We start from the raw sequence: 15816 nt of genomic DNA on the forward strand, positions 1-15816 counted from the left end.
CAGAGCCCCGCCCGCCGGGGGCGGGAGCGCCGGCCCGGCCCGGCCCGGCCCGACCCGGCACGGCACGGCACGGCGCTCCCCCCACCGCCCCGCCCGTGCAGTTATGATGAAGCTCAGCAGTTCATTTTCAGTCGCCCTTCCACAAATGGCAACTTCCGCACAGAAGAGTACGAAATAGAATCGCCTCTCTTTGGCAACGCCGGGAGAAAACCCGTGGCACCAGTTTTCACTTAGGCAGTAGTGCGATTTTTAATTACTCTGTCCTGCGCAGATTTTAGATAGGCTGTGTGGTGATGCCTGTGTAACTTAGGTCAAAGTTACAAGGTGCTTATATAGCTTGAGTTGTAAGGTATCAATATAACCTGATACATGTATACAACCTGATGTAAATAACTTTCTAGACACTGTAATGGCTGGTATGTGGTTAACTAGTTGCTTAATGCTGAATAGGAAAAAAAAAAAGAAGAAAAAACTCAGCAGGTAGATGGCTTTAGACAGAGGTAAGTATAGTACTAATAAAGCCCATTAGCCACAAAATAAAGAATTTAGACTGGCTGGGACCAGACAGACCAAGGAACACCATAACTGTGCATGCTCTGAAGACAAAATTGAAAAGTTAAGATGCGAAGAAGACCGTAGAAGCCTTCATCAAATACCCCTGATGACCTCTGAATTGGGCAGATGCAAGCAAAAGAACAATCTAATAACCATGAGATCAGACTATGTAAATTAGTTCCAGCACGTATGTGATGATATTGCAGTGACATAGCAATACTAAGCAATACTTACTGTATAAATATACCACAGCACTTGACACAGGTGGGTGAGTTAGGTGGAGATTTGCCCCTCACCACCAGCACTGCAATGAACAAATATCTGCTTTACAGGTATCGGTCCATGGGGATTTATTTCCAGCCTATCTTTTGAGCACCAGTGGTAATGAAAAGTGCCAGGCAGGCACATTCTTGAGGAAGGATTTTCTCCATCTTGCAGTTTAGAAGTGCAGAAAGTGGGCAGCTGGGGAGACAGACTAATGAGAAAACAGGGTATGAGATGCATCCATCTATAAGTGCCCTGCCTTCTAACTATTACTTAAATGATAGATGTTTCATAGAATTGGAGGATGGTGCGAGTTGGAAGGGACCTTAAAGATAATCTAGTTCCAAGCCCCCTGCTACAGGCAGGGCCACCTTCCACTAGACCAGGCTCTTGTAACAACAAGTACAAATCAGCATCCAAATTAGGCGCATACTGTCATTTTAGTATGAGCATTATCATTTCAGTGTGAGCAAACAAATGCTTAATGAGTGTGTACATTGGCAACAGTTAGTGGAAGCACCATGAGAAAGTACTCAAAACTTTCCAGGATGCCTGTGTTTTAGCTTGTCTCATGTGCTCTGTGCAATGCCTAAGCCATGCCACGTGTTTTTAGGCACACAGAAAAGAAGTGATGCAGTCTCTACATCGTGACTTAACTGCCTGTGCAATTAACTCTCTTACAAAACCAAGTGGGGGCGGCAAGAAAAAAAAGGGAAGTCCTTGGCAGACAGTTGACTGGAAAGCTGTATGGAACTGCAAAAATTAAGAAACAGGAAAGGATAAAAAATGTACTATAGTGTGGGAAAGCCTTGGGAGGAGAGCATGCAACAGTGTAGTAAGGAGCCAGCTCAGAGCAGAAGCTGGGAATTGCATGGAGCTTTAGAGACCAAGGCATAAAAACATTTAAGCACAGGTGAAAGAAGATACAGAACCAATCTGTGGATTTAGAAACTGAGGAAAATTACAGTGTAACAGGATAAACCTTGAGATTTTCATGTAAGCTTTTTTTTAAAAACAGGACATCAGGCAGTTTCTATAGGGTTTGGAAAATATTTTCAGTTGAAAATAAATACATATAAGACAATAATCCTGTGTTTACTTCCAGATACCTGAACATACTATTATGGGCTATGGTAAGAAAGAGTCTGATTAAGTTGGTCCTGCTATTTTCTGAACATCTTTTGGTCATCTTTTATATCTGGGGCAAACAGCTCTTAGGGACTTCATAATCTTTGTCTAGATGCTGTACCATCTTTAGTACATTTTTAACAGGGGAAAATAAACAATGACTTCGGAAAATTAAAATCTCTCCCAAATGCTCTGAAGACAAAATGATGTCATTGTCACGTTACACAGTGTACTTTTTTGAGGCATCTTTGTGATTCTGGTTTAGTTCTTTCACTGGTAAAGAAACTGTCAGTTTAAGAAACAGTTATCTTCCAGCACCAGAAAAATCCGTAATTTTTTTTCTCCCTCTCTTCCACAGCACAACTCACAGCTATGCTGCATTTCCTGACTCTGGCCAGAAACATTTGCATACAATAATCTATTTATTTCTACATTTTGTCCTGAAGGAAACTAAAAGCCGGGGAGCTTTCTCTCTGGACTAAATCAGTGTACAGTCTGTCTCCCAGGGCTTAAGTTACATGGCAAACAGCTTACCATTGTTAATTGATTTACCTTTAATTTTTGTTGGAGCCATTCCCTTAATACAAGCCAAGTATTCACAAATGATACAGTTAACAAGATAACTGGGTTATTAATATTTGAGAAAATTTTAATACAGTTCCTGAAGATACTTAAAAAATGCCTTAAATAAAAAACCCTATAAAATATTTTACTCTTTTTCAATTTGACACTGCCATCAAAGTCGTAGAAGAAAAATGGGCCAGCCGGATGTCACTTGCAGTATCTATCTGCTTTCACTTTAGCCCTCCTGCATGGGAAGAGTGAAAGAAAAAAAAATTAGATTAAGACCAAATACAATTACACCTGGGTGTTTTATCTGCCTCAAAGTGCTAAGAATGCATTGAAAGCAATTTTTCTTGAACTTTCCTACAAAGTACATATAAAGGCCTAACAACACTTTAGGTTGGTTAATTAACTTTGTTTTCCTAAGGAGGTAGAACTACAGTGTCTAAATTTAACCTTGACTTTCCCTTCAAATAATAATTGCATTTTGTCTCCCCTGAGGAATGGAATTCACATTCAGCATGATCCAAAGCTGACCACCTGTGTGAGCCCAGGAGTGTTTTCACATTACTTGCAATTATCAGGACTAGTTTTCTGCATTCCACCCACTGAATTAATGTAAATATTTATACTATATTACTGACATAAAAGGCTTTAAAAATTCAACATGGTTTCTTTAGTCTCAGTTTTGGGGGGAAAAAAATTCCCTCTAGATGACATGAAGACTGTCCTTAATAAACACTATTTCTCTTTAAAATGCAAGTTCTGCCTTTCCAAAATATTCTGGTACCATAGGTATTGAAAAATGTTAAAAATTAGCTCAATTTTCACAATTAAAAAGATTAATCCCTCAACAACTCGTAATAGACAAACTGAACAACCTAGTTAAAGATTTTCAAAAGAACTAATTTACAGGTAAATTCAAACATGCAAACTTCAGCTAAAGAAGTGAAAATCCAGATAAAAAAAAAAGAAAAAAAGGTGGCAACCCCTAGGACTCAGGCACAACACTCACCAGAGGAAAAATGCTCAGGAACCTGTCTCCCTGAAATCTAGCCCTCTTTTGTACCCCAGGTTTTACCGTATGTCCATCTCCCAAAAGTTTTTTAATCAATACATTACTTCGAGCACTTTGAAGTACCTGTCAAGTAGCATTTCATGAAAAGTGCCTTCTTTTCTGGCTTTTCTAAGGGCTTTTGTATCTTCTTTGCTTATTTTAAGCTTTTTGTCTTGAAAACTTTGGAATTTCTTCCTGTAAGGGGGAAGAAAAGTAGTAAAGAACTGAAGCTTTTGAAAATTTTTGTTTTCCAACACAACAGCAGCTGTGGTAAGAATCTTAGCTCCTATTAAAGCAGCAGGTAACTGACTTAGTAAAATCCAGCAAACCATCCCAGTACGAAGGTTGCACTAAGGCTTCTGTAGGTGAAAATTATTCAACTTTTGTTTTTTTTCGGCAGTCTAAGTAGGAATGAGCCCCTATGTGACTAGCATGAAATGGTCACAAATTCTAAAGAGCCCTTCTAAACTACTAGCTTATGAAATCAGGGAGCTGTATACTGGCTGTAGTTGCAAGGTGCTGACTGTAGGGAAGCTGCAGGGATTTTCTCTGTGAGAAAAGGCCAGGGGCTGACCTGCACTGGACAGAGCTGGCTCTCAAGACATCCATTAGAGGACACAGGCAAATCCACCAGCAAAGCTGGTGGCACTCCTACGGAAACACATTTAAGACAAAGCAAAATTCCACACAGGCAGAGAAATAAAAAAAACTCCAAAAAGTGCAAAATGGCAGTGGGAACATCAAGCACAGAGAAGGAGAGGCTTTAGGCACTGGAGCAAATATTACCTTCCAGCCCATGAATAAGACCATACCAGAGCAGGGGAAAAGAAAAGGGAAGAAAGCAGGAAGGGAAGGGAGTGGCAGAAAGCAACCACTGTGTATTGACCAATAGCCCATCTGGCTTGGAGGAGCAGGTAGAAGAGTCTGGAGAGAAGCTGAGCTTGAGAGATGGGAGAAGGAAAGGTGGTGGTTTTGTCTCTCAGAATCTACACCCATTTAAAAGGAAATAAATTTAACTAATTGTTCACAGTTAACCCTGGGACAGTATCTGGTACAGCAGCTCTCCTTTATCTCAAGCAATGAGCTATCTCACACTGTTTTCTTCTTTTGTCCTGCTAATGAAAAGTGAGTGAAAGGCTGGATGGAGTTGAGCCCTTCCACCAAAGATAGCCCCAGTAAGAAGCAAAAAAAGGTACTTGGGCCTGTTACCAGCTTTAAAGTACGTACACGTAATTGATTTCACATTGTTTAACGTTTCCTTTGTCTTCCTGTGGAACATCATCTTTCTTCTTAGCTTCTCTTTCAGCACACGTACGAATCTAATAATTGAAAGAAAAATTAAAAAACAACCAGAACACAACAGAAAACACTTGTATTTTAAAACCAGGAAGTTACAGGTGAAAGATGACTACATATCCTTTGTAACAGAATGAGAGTCACAGTGGCTTTTCAAGTTCAGTTTTCAAACTGGTTAACCAGAAACAACTGCAAAAGTAAGAGGTGCCTGAAATATGGGAAATGTTAAGTGCAATCCTTGAAACAAGACATAACTGCCTTTAATTTCAAAGAAGCACTATTACAGTTCTTAATTTTGGCAGGGACAATTCAGAGATTGACTTAAAATACTACTGCTCTGACTAGTTAAGACACCTATCTCTACTTGGAGAGTAGAGATATATTCCCCATGTTCAGATAAAGTCAAGATAGTCTTTTCAGATTCTCTTAAAAGATCTCCCCTTTTAGATCATTCTGGGAAACCCTTCTCTATCCCTGATTTGGTCATAATTCCTCTTTTCTCTCTCAAGCTGTTTACAACTACCGGGAAAATCACATAGAATCTTTTGTCCTCCTGAGTGATAAAGTATCTTCTTATCCCTACATGAAGTACTGAGAATTTATGCAGCCCTGGAACCAATTTACTTTTCTTGTGGCGAGATAACCTGACAGCTTATAGGAAACAGTTATAATTGTATGAACAGAAAATCATAGCACACAGACACCTGCTTGTTTAAGTTTGATTCCTGACAATCCTGTATTAATTGTAGAAGTTACAGATTACCTTTATCATTTCTTCTTCCCCTGCAGTTTTGCTTTTGGCTTCTATGTCCCCCTCTTCATTACACCTAATAAAACGGCTGTTTGCTGCTAGTAATGCCATTTTCCTCTGCAGAAACAATATCACACATTGTAAGTATAATGAGGTTGTATATAATCCTTGATTTGTAACAATATATCCTCTGCAATACACCAAACGTCTCCGTAAATAATTCCTTTATGTATGGATACTTCAATAGCTAGCAAGACTTGCTGACTCCTTCATTTTTAAGATGCTTATAGCTGCCAAAATGCAGCTATTGAAGTATTTAAAAAACTTTCAATTACAGTAAATGCATTGCAGTTGGAAAATCATAAGTTACAATATGAAAGAGATTGCAAAAGGCTTTTACTTCATTGTAAAAAAAAAAAAATCTACATAGATTAACTCAAAATACAGTCAAACACTAGCAACATCAAATAAACTATTCCAAACAGCTTACATCTTGGAAGACAGGTTCCCACTGCTCTCTTGATCCTATTGCATCGGAACGTCCAACAACAAGCCCCTCTGAATTTATACCAAGGTATTTGCCATAACCAGACTTGAGAGCAATCCTCGAAGGGAAAACGTAGGAAACAATAAAGAGTGTTTTTAATTAATGCAATCCACAATACCCAAAACATCACAGACACTTTTAATAGTAGACAATGTATTTCAAAGAGTAATGAAATGGCTTCTCACAAAATCCAAAGATAACAAGTATCAAAACCCAAAATATAACAGTAATTACCTTGTATCAGACAACTTTACTGCTGTAAACTGCTCAGGAGGACTAGGGCCTTCATCACCTGAGGAATGAATTCTCCATTAGTTAAGTATGAAGTATAAACATAAGATATATTAGCCTACTAATATTGCAGTGTCAAAAAGAATTAAACACTATTTCTAAATACTATGAAAGTATTTATTTCATTAAAAATTCCTTTTTGAGTCTTCACTTTTAAAAAAGCAAGGCAGGTACTCATTTATTTTCACATATTTACAGCGCTTAAAACAAGACACAAAATAAAGATGATCATAATTTAATGAAAATTATAATTGAGAATGTTTTGTCATTTTCCTGGTGGCTTCGAATACCTTAATCTCCTTGTAATGTTATTTCTTTCATAACAAAATGGATCATGGTTCAGCTATGGTAAATCAACTCAGTATCCTAAAAGCTACTGGCTTCTCCATCCCTCAAAACCAAACGAGGAGAATATGGCCATTGTTGCTCTGATCTGTGTCTGGAGATGAAACACACAGACTGTCAGGGTTCTGGAACAGTCCATGTCAGAGTCATTGCCCTCAAATTCAAAAAAAAAAGCTAATTATCCCAGCACATTAGTAGTCCTCTTGTGCAGTGACAAAACAAGTATATTGAGACAAGGATGCAGCAATAAGCATTGAAACTCATCTACCTTGAATTTCACTCTTCAGGTGACACCATAAACATTTTATAGGTTTTAATAAAAATTATACTGCTTTTTATCCAGGAATTGGTATGGCTTTTAACAGGTAATTATCTCCAGTGCAGTTCAATTTATTGCACACATAAGCCAGCATGAAACTAGATGAGTGAAACTGATTGGCAGTCATTAGGTTTAAGTACTCTGCATGGCTTCAGCTAGAATTATTGCACTTTTTTTAGTAAACTGGTTTTAGCTGTAACACTGCTTGCCTTGAAGTGATGCTAGTTCTAGGCTTTTAGGCACTTCATTATTAAAACTCTATTTTCAAATTTCCTGGAACCAACCTTTATGTGGTGCTCCAAGTGTAAACAAGCCATTGTCGAGGGCATGGATGTAAGCTCCTTTATCCATTTCTATAGCTATAGTTCCTGTAATTTCACCAAAATTACTGACAGCCCACCAGTTTCCTGTAATACAAAACCATGACAGTTTATTTAACAGAGTAATCACAACTTCTGATTACAATAGCTAAAGAGGTTATATTTCCACATCTTCTCTGAAATGTTAAATTCAAAAGATAGTTATCTCACAATCTTTGTGCATTATTTTATAGCCCAGAGGCAATTTAACGGTGCTGCTGCTGCTTCAGGAAGTCCTGCTCATTGACCTGCTCCCTGCTCCTCTGTCATCCCTAGTTACAAACTCCTGTGCTTCATCCCTTCTTTGTGTTAGTCCACAGACCAAGCTGATTCATTCAGCTGATGCAGCAAAGATACGCCTCACAAGAAAAATATTTTTGCCCTCTGGATCTGTCTCCTGAAGTTTTGGGGTGATATCCATTTATTAGATTCTCCAGCACAAGAGAAACAGAGATGCTATTTCATCTTGCTGTTAAATATGTGAGTTGCAATCCTTAGACCTCAGTTATTCAAACGAATCTGGATTTGAACGTTTGACTCCTACAGAATTCTACCAAAGTTAAAAGCAGCCCTTCCCATGCGCACAAGCTAGAATTATGACTTTTACATTTTTTGAGCAGTAAAATGTTCTCCTTGGCTACTGTCTTACAAATATTTCCTATCTCATTAAGATAGTAATGCTTTTTTTTTTTAACTACTTATAAAAAAATGATTCCATTCTATTGGTGTCACAAGCTCCCTTTGGAATCTAGGAAGATCCCAAGACACAAATGACACGTTGTGAGAAATAGATATGTATTTCTATTTACACTTGCTTTACGAAGTCCTATAACTTCATTAGCTTCTGCCGCATCCCCTACAGTTTCCGCACTGTCACGTAACTCCTGGAAAGCAGCTCACCAACAATGTCGAGCTGCTCTGCCGCATCCTCTTCCCTTTTCCTTTTCTTTTCCTTGTGCTTTTTCTTACTGCAATGGGAGATGCAAAGAAGTGAGAACGAGCCGCCGACCCGGCCCTTGTCCCGCCGGGCCCTGCAGGAGCGGCTCACTGACCCCGGCCCGGCCCCCTGCCCGGCCGGCGAGCCCCCGGGGGGAAGGGAAGGGCCCGGCCTCACCCCTGCCTAGCCTCCTACACAGGCCCTGCGGGGTGCGGGCCCCTGCGGCTGCCGCAGCGCGGGGCAGGGGCGGCGCGGCGGGCAGCCCGCTCCTCACCTCTTCTCTTTCGACCCTTTGAGGACGAGCTTGGTGGATTTGACGCAGGAATACTCCGCCATGTCGGGATGCGGAAAGGGCGGGCGGCCGGAGGCGGCTCCGCCCCGGGCCGGGCGGAAGCCCTGAAGCCGCGGCCCTGCCTCCGCCCGGCTGTGGGCGGGGACCGGCGGTGCTGCGCTTCGGTCCGCGCACATGGAGGGAGCTGGACGCGGAGTTTGAGTGGGAAAATAAAGCAAGAGTTTAAATTTACACTTAAACAGTCTGTCCCTGGGCACCTTTCCCGTCTAAGTCTGGCTTGGCTCCATGGGTGCAATGCCTGCGCTTTGCCGGACTGCAGGCAAAGAGCGCTAAGGAATGAGCCCGCAGCTTCTACAGCCCTCGTGTGTCTGTTGTAAAACACATGTCATGGACATCAGCAGGGCCTCGGACATGAGAGCAGCCAGGCCAAGGGCAGCAGGTCTTGCCTCTGGCAGGGTTACACGGGAGCTGGACGCCTGGATGTGCTGGTGAAGGAGTAAAAACTTCCAGGGACACCTGTGAGGACCAGCTGGGGAAATGCAGCTCGCAAGTCAGCCAAGTGTACCATGCTAGGGGTGAAATGAGGTATGACAATTTTTCTCCCATCCTGTTAGCCACTTGGTGTTCTACAGAATAAAATATATGTCAGACTTCCCCCATGACACATAACAACCTTTTTCTCATATTGACCTAGCACCAGATTCTAGACAGGTACCAAGACTCTTTCCTTGGGGAACAGCCTTACTAGCACGTGTGTGATTAGAATCCCAGTTACAGTAGTAATTTGTGTTTAGTCTTCAAAAGCGTTCTTCCTACTTCACACTCATGAGAGGGGGGGCTTTGTGCCCAAAAAGTTGCCTGTTGATTATATTACCTGGTTAAATGAAAAATACTACCCCTACCAAGGCTTGTTGTACATGTCTAATGTACAGCTACAGAGATGCTGGCATTGGGTTGTTTCATTTCAGTTTCCAAGTTAATTTCCTATCTATGCTTACTTCCTATCTATGCTTTTCAGCACCTCACAGGTATTTTCTACAAGTAAGATGTGAGTCTCATACATGTTTATGTCAAGGCTTTTAAAGTCACCAAAAATGTGACCACTTGATAAAGCTTGGTATGTACAAAGTCCTAGTGAACGACCCTGGAGTTGATGGATGACTGCAGGTGTCTTCCACAGATACGTTGGTTGGATCCAGAACCCTGCCTCTTCTCGCCAAAACTTCTTTGAATTTCTCTCTCCGTGCCTAAGATGATACTAATTGTATTGATGTTTGTGAAGCTGGAGTTGTTACACTTGTTGTGTAAAATGCAAACAACAGTAATGAACTTAAAGGAGGTTTGGGCAAGACCCCCATTTTGGAGCTTTGGGGGTGTTGAGTTTCTTTGCAAAAGAAATACCTGAACCAAGCTGCTGGTCCATATAAATTCAGATTACTTTTTGTGTGTGGTTGTGTGTTGGATATGCTACTTTCTGTAGGCACACAGTTTGTGGTGATTGGGAGTGGGGCTGGGGCCAGCCTGGTCCCCAGTGGGTACAGCTGTGAACAGCAGGTGAGCAGCAGTGACAGCAGTGAGCCATGGAGTGCCCAGGGGCACTGACCAACCACCAAAGGGAACAGAGGGCACACAGGTGCAATGCATGGACATCAGGGGTACCAAAGTCGGGCTAAAGGACAAGAAGGGCTGATGCTCGCAGCCTTCTGATGTGGTATGGTGTTTCTCTGCATGGGTTGAAGCTGTCTGATATTGTATGGTGATACTCTGTGTATTGGGGCTGTCTCAACTGTGACATATGCTGTGACAGCTTTTCCGCTAGTAAGTAGGAAAGTACCTGCCCTCTGTAGGGTACTTCTATGTTGCAATTTGTCCAGGAGCTGCTTATCCGTCCAGACATCCTGATGGTTTTGCCCAACTTCCTCTTTGTTGGGATGCATTGCTCCTAAGCTTAGAGGAGGTGATCCTTGACTAGTAACCATCTTTCTTGGGTGCCTCCTCCCTCGGGGCTTTATCCCGTGGTACTCTCCCAAGCAGATCCATGAAGAGATACAAATCCTCTTGCCTGAAGTCTGGGGAAGCCAGCTTGCTGTTCATCCTCCTGGCTGCCCTGAAGAGCTGGAACTCCACCATATTATGGTCGCTGCAGCCGTAGCTGCCCTTGTGCTTCACATTCCTCAGCAGCCCCTCCTTGTTGGTGAGAACAAGGTCTGGGTCTGGCATAGCACCTCTCCTTGTCAACTCCTCTTTCACTTGGAGGAGGAAGTTGTCATTTTAACCAAAATTTTCATGTTTCCAGCCCTTTGGGATTCACTTCAAGCCAACTTCAGCAGTGAGCAATTTTATCAAATACAGTTACAGCTGTATTTGACTCTTATCATTAAATACTTTTTTTCAGGTTCTAAACAGATATTCCTATAGGGCATATATTTTAGTAAAATGAATATGAAAGAGGACAGAGCAATTGCATAAAAGTCAGAACAAAGCATAGAAGAGATGAGTGAAGCAGGAAAAAATGTCTGTCAGCCACTCTAGCATGCTAACTTGCACTTCACTGGTTATTTTAGGGATCTGAATTCTTTTTAGGCTTTGATTCTGTTGAGAGAAAACCTGCAGGAGTTTGTTTTGTTCTCTTAACTATAACTTTAAAACTTTATTTTTGATAGATTCTAATTTTTTGACTGCTTAACTGCGCAACCTTGGTATTTATGGGGTATTTGTACCATTTTTGTCAAGGTGGGCCTGTGTTCACTGATAGACTAGGACCAGCGCTTCAGAGTACACAAGCACTTACCTGAGAGGTCCAATGAGGGAGGAAAAGGTAAGGATAAAAAGCATTTATAAGAGATGTAATAACTTTAAAGTTATTAAGGATTATCTAAACTGGATTTTTTTGTGTTTAATTTATTTTTCTTTTTAACTTTAAAAAAACCAAATGCAATTAAAGCAATTTATATTTTAAAATAGATATATTTTTATCATATGCCGATGTTAATTTTGCTGTTTGTCCACCAGATGCTGCTATAGCCACGAAAATAAGTGCAGATTGAGAAGTTTGGGGCGGGGGGAAAGGAGGTAGTTTTATTTTCATTACAGATGACCCTTACATAATCATGATCCTGAAAAGAATGATGCATGTGCTTACATTTTGTATAGGGAATAGTCCTGGTGAGTCCAATTAAGCAGCTCATTTAGTGTTAAGTTGATAGTGGTTGCAGGCTTTTTTAGGATGGGGCTATATCAATTATGTTTGCTATTTTTTAAATTTGCTGTTCTGTTTCCATTTTTCTGTTTTATGAAAAGAAAGTAGGAAAGACAGAATGACAGAGACAATAAATATTTTAATAGAAATGTAGATTTCTTTTCAGGCTCCCGTAACATATTATATATTTTCTTGTTAACGAGTATAATTTTACTTAAAATTCCCGTATCTTAGGTTTCTTCTTAAATTTAGTGACACCAGCAACAAATAGGCATCATTACCATTTATGCAGAAGATGATAAAACCTTTTCCTGCAGGGCAAAGTGATGAAATAAATCTGAAAACTGTGTAGAAGATGGTACCACTTTAGAGAAGCTATTTAGACTCTAATTTGCCAGTTAGTATTTTTGAAATTAAAACATTTCCAATATGTCCGGGCTGTGGTTGTTTAAAAAAAAATATAACAGTTCATTTTCTTTATGGCATTGGAAATAAATGGAGCCTTTGTGTTTGCATTTCTAGAAAACAAATCACTTTTTTAATGACTGGATTTTCCTGCCAGCTTGGAATTTGCCGCATGTGCATTTTATTTTGAATGCCTAAAGAGTGAAATCATTTGCCATCGTTCATGCAGATGGGGCAGATTGGCTGAGGTGTCATTTGCATAATGTGCACTTTCATCATTCAAGTTTGAAGGGGATCATTACAAAAATGCAATGGAAACTCAGGACTGGTGGAAGTGAAGGGCTGGGATTGAGCATCTATGTCATAGTCTAGTGTCATAAGAGCCTGGCCCAAACTTAGGTGTTTTGGAGTTTTCTTCCATCATGTTTTGTTACACTAGGAAATAGTAAAATACCTCCCCAAACCAGAGAAACTTGAGGTAGCTCTCTTGATAGCCAAGTTGACAGATTATGTGTTTTTTTTTCCTCTTTTGTTTATAAGTGTGGGCCCCTTGTGAAATATCAAAGCTCTTGACTGATGTAACAGCCAAGATCGATATAGTTTTGTTTACTCATTTACAGAAGGAGTGAAATCTGATGTGAGTTAGAACCAGAGCAACTATATTTTAATTTTTCCCCAGTGGGACAAAGTACATACTCTGGAATGTTGTGGTTTGTCATAATGTTCAGCAGCAGTTGTGCCAGTGTTGAAGCATCCCCAGGACATAATGGCGCATGACAGATGTAAATAAAAAGCTAATTTGATTCATAGAATTTTTAATACTGCATTCTGAAAATGATTTTGTTAATAACTTCCAAATTTTAAATGTCATCAGAACTTATCTTTATTAATTTTTTTTTTAAGCTGGAAATGTTAGTGTTAGGTTTTTAAGCATAGGTAAACAGATATTCTCAAAATTGCATTTCTCCTGCTCGGGTTATGGCTCAGTACTTGGAGTATTTGGGAGCTAGGAAGGGTTCCTCATCCTGTCAGGGCAGGATGGACCCCCAGCTCAGATCCCCCAATCCTCAGCATCGCTGGTACAGAAACCATGTGTTGGTTCTGGCTTCTCAGCTTCTTCTGCTTTGCCTGATCACTCCATCACTGTCCTCTGCTGTCACACTGTAAAGTTTTGCAGTGAAGTTTTTCTAGCTGGCCAGACCCTCAATATCTGCTTCTGCAGACATTGACATCCTGCTCTAGAGTTTCTCAGGGAGCACTCACCAAAATTCCTTTCTGCTGCACACTGAGGGAGTGCAAAAGAGAAATGAAAAAGTGACTGCAAATGTACAGTGGCTTCGTGCTGATGCCAACTCTCTATGGTGTTTACTTGAACTCAGACCTTCTGGTTTCTGCTTGTCATCCCAAATGATGCATATGTACTTCTTAAAATTCTGTTATTCTTTTCTACTAAGTGCTCTGCATTTTATCCTGATGTACTAAGGAAAATTTTTATATGTGTATAAAGACTTTTGTTTCTCTGTCTGTTAGTCTGTTTCTTTATTAGTATTTTTTTTAACTGGCCAGCTTTATACCTTTTTAACAGGCACAATCACAGCAGTGATTGAAATCTGGTGAGTTCTGAAACTGTTGTTAGATAAGTAGGAAAAAGACTTATAACTTCCCTGACGAGGGCAGAGGTTACAACATAAATTCCCCTCTTACTAGTGATGGGAGAGAACACTCATTCAGAAATCAGTCTATGAGAAAAAATCTCCTAGTAAATCTGGGGCACTAATGAGTGAAAAATCAAACTGTGTTACTTCCAGTGCTTAAAAAAGCAACTTATTTCTCTGTACTGTAATTTCATTTCTTATGGGATGGAAATTTGATTCTGTAAGTTGAGCATATGATTTTTGACATTTCCTGACAAATAGCTGGTATGTTTGATGCAAATGTAGCTGAAAACTCATTTCCTTATTTACTGATACTGTATGGAAAACACAGACTATAAATTAAACACAGCAGAATTTTTGTGGCAAGTTACCTGCTTTGTGCTATGTGTTCATATGCAGACTTTTCCCTGTCTGGGACGTGCTTTTTTTTTTGTCTCCAGTGAGCCTTATTTCCCTTGTTACATGTGGCCAAGTTTGTATCTCATTAGGAAAGCCACGGGATCCATGGGGAAAGATTTTCTTTTTCATGTACTTGTATATCACTGTTGTGATTGTTCTTTGTTAGCCCATAATACAGTTTAATTTAAATAAAGTTTCTAAGTAGCCTATTTAAAAAAATTTATTAAATTCAGTGCTTAAAAAATGCTTTCTTTCTCCTTGTAATTTGTCTGTGATTTGGTAGGAAATAAACAGGTGGTTGTAACTAGTTGGGCAGGTTGTACTCACCTTCACAGCATTTCTTCTGAGAAGGGACTTAAAATGATAACCCTCACCATCCCTAAAATGATATGTGGCTTCCTTTTGGGCTATATATTTTTCCTACTCTGTTTCCTCTGAGTGTCCTTTCCATGGGTGTCCTTTAAAATTTCAATGGAGATGTGGATTGGCAGGACTTAAAAGAAGAATGAACCTGTGGCAGGGTGTTAATTTTCAGTGCTGCTGTCCTCATGGCCATAAAACTGTACCCTTTCTCTTTGCAAATTATGTTTCTTCTCTCCCAGAATTGCCAAATAGTTTCTTTCAGCACTTTTTTTCCCTAACAGAACTGGAGCATATATGTGCTATGATTGTTTGCATTGCCCATTTGAATTTGAAGAGCTATTATGAGTTATTTTCTTCTCTTATCCTCCATAGCTTCTGATTCTCTGTAATTTGTCCTGAATGCAGATGCTCTTCCTGAAGGAGGAAATTTTTACTAATGCAGTGGCAGTGAATATCTTGTTAAAAAAGCTTTTGTGTGGACCTAGGAATTTTGGAGGTGAAAGGGGGACCTGCAGACCATTGCATATAGAATAGGTACAGTCCAGGGAAAGACAGAAAAAGCTTTTTGCTCTGGAGGGAATTCTGAACTATTCATTATCCTTGTCCACTCACTTCCTTGTAAGTGTGTAAAATCTAAGTTATAATGGATCCACTTGTGCGTCCCCTCCAGGACAAATATGAAAGGGAAATAAGTACACTTAAATACACTTAAATAGTACACTCTTGTTCATTTTTGATGGTCTGACTCAGACTGTCCTACTTGTTTATTCATCCAGAGAGCCTCCAAATGTTGACAATATTTATTAGATTGAGGCAGTTATAGCTGAAAGGAAAATGTAGAACTTTCTAGTCCTTGCCCTCATCATGACTATCATCAATAACTTGTAATTTTTTTTTTTTTTTTTAAATTTTGCCACAAATGTAGTAAGCCCAGTTTGGCCAGCTTTTTGTCTTGCACTTTCTTAAAAGCAGCAAAAGCAGATGAAACAGGTTTATAATCATCACCTCCTTTTTGACATGAGGTAAATAAGGTTTCTAACCCATAAGGCAGTATGGAAACTGTTTTGAAATACAGCAGCCAGAGATGGCA

The 15816-nt window shown here is 40.0% G+C and overlaps 1 protein-coding gene across 1 annotated transcript; it reads right to left on the bottom strand.

Annotated features, from left to right (window-relative positions):
- Positions 1 to 2477: 2477 nt before the first annotated feature.
- Positions 2478 to 8779, bottom strand: FRG1 (FSHD region gene 1). The gene is made up of 9 exons (XM_084204069.1): positions 8688 to 8779; positions 8377 to 8444; positions 7402 to 7524; positions 6397 to 6454; positions 6106 to 6220; positions 5628 to 5732; positions 4796 to 4887; positions 3653 to 3763; positions 2478 to 2755 (listed from the first exon to the last, which is right to left on the bottom strand). The coding sequence occupies exons 1-9, from the start codon at positions 8747 to 8749 to the stop codon at positions 2719 to 2721; spliced, it is 771 nt and encodes a 256-aa protein (XP_084060195.1). The 5' UTR covers positions 8750 to 8779; the 3' UTR covers positions 2478 to 2718.
- Between the last annotated feature and the right edge of the window lie 7037 nt (positions 8780 to 15816).

Source organism: Fringilla coelebs (genome assembly GCF_963513975.1).
Source record: "Fringilla coelebs genome assembly, chromosome: 4".
NCBI classification, from domain to species: Eukaryota; Metazoa; Chordata; class Aves; order Passeriformes; family Fringillidae; genus Fringilla; species Fringilla coelebs.

Excerpts from the sequence above, each read along its gene's own strand:
- FRG1 (XM_084204069.1), bottom strand. The coding sequence starts at position 8,749 with ATGGCGGAGTATTCCTGCGTCAAATCCACCAAGCTCGTCCTCAAAGGG. Across the intron at positions 8,445-8,687 it reads AAAGGGTCGAAAGAGAAGAG|TAAGAAAAAGCACAAGGAAA; the intron begins GTGAGGAGCGGG and ends CTCCCATTGCAG. Across the intron at positions 2,756-3,652 it reads CATGAAATGCTACTTGACAG|GAGGGCTAAAGTGAAAGCAG; the intron begins GTACTTCAAAGT and ends CTTCCCATGCAG.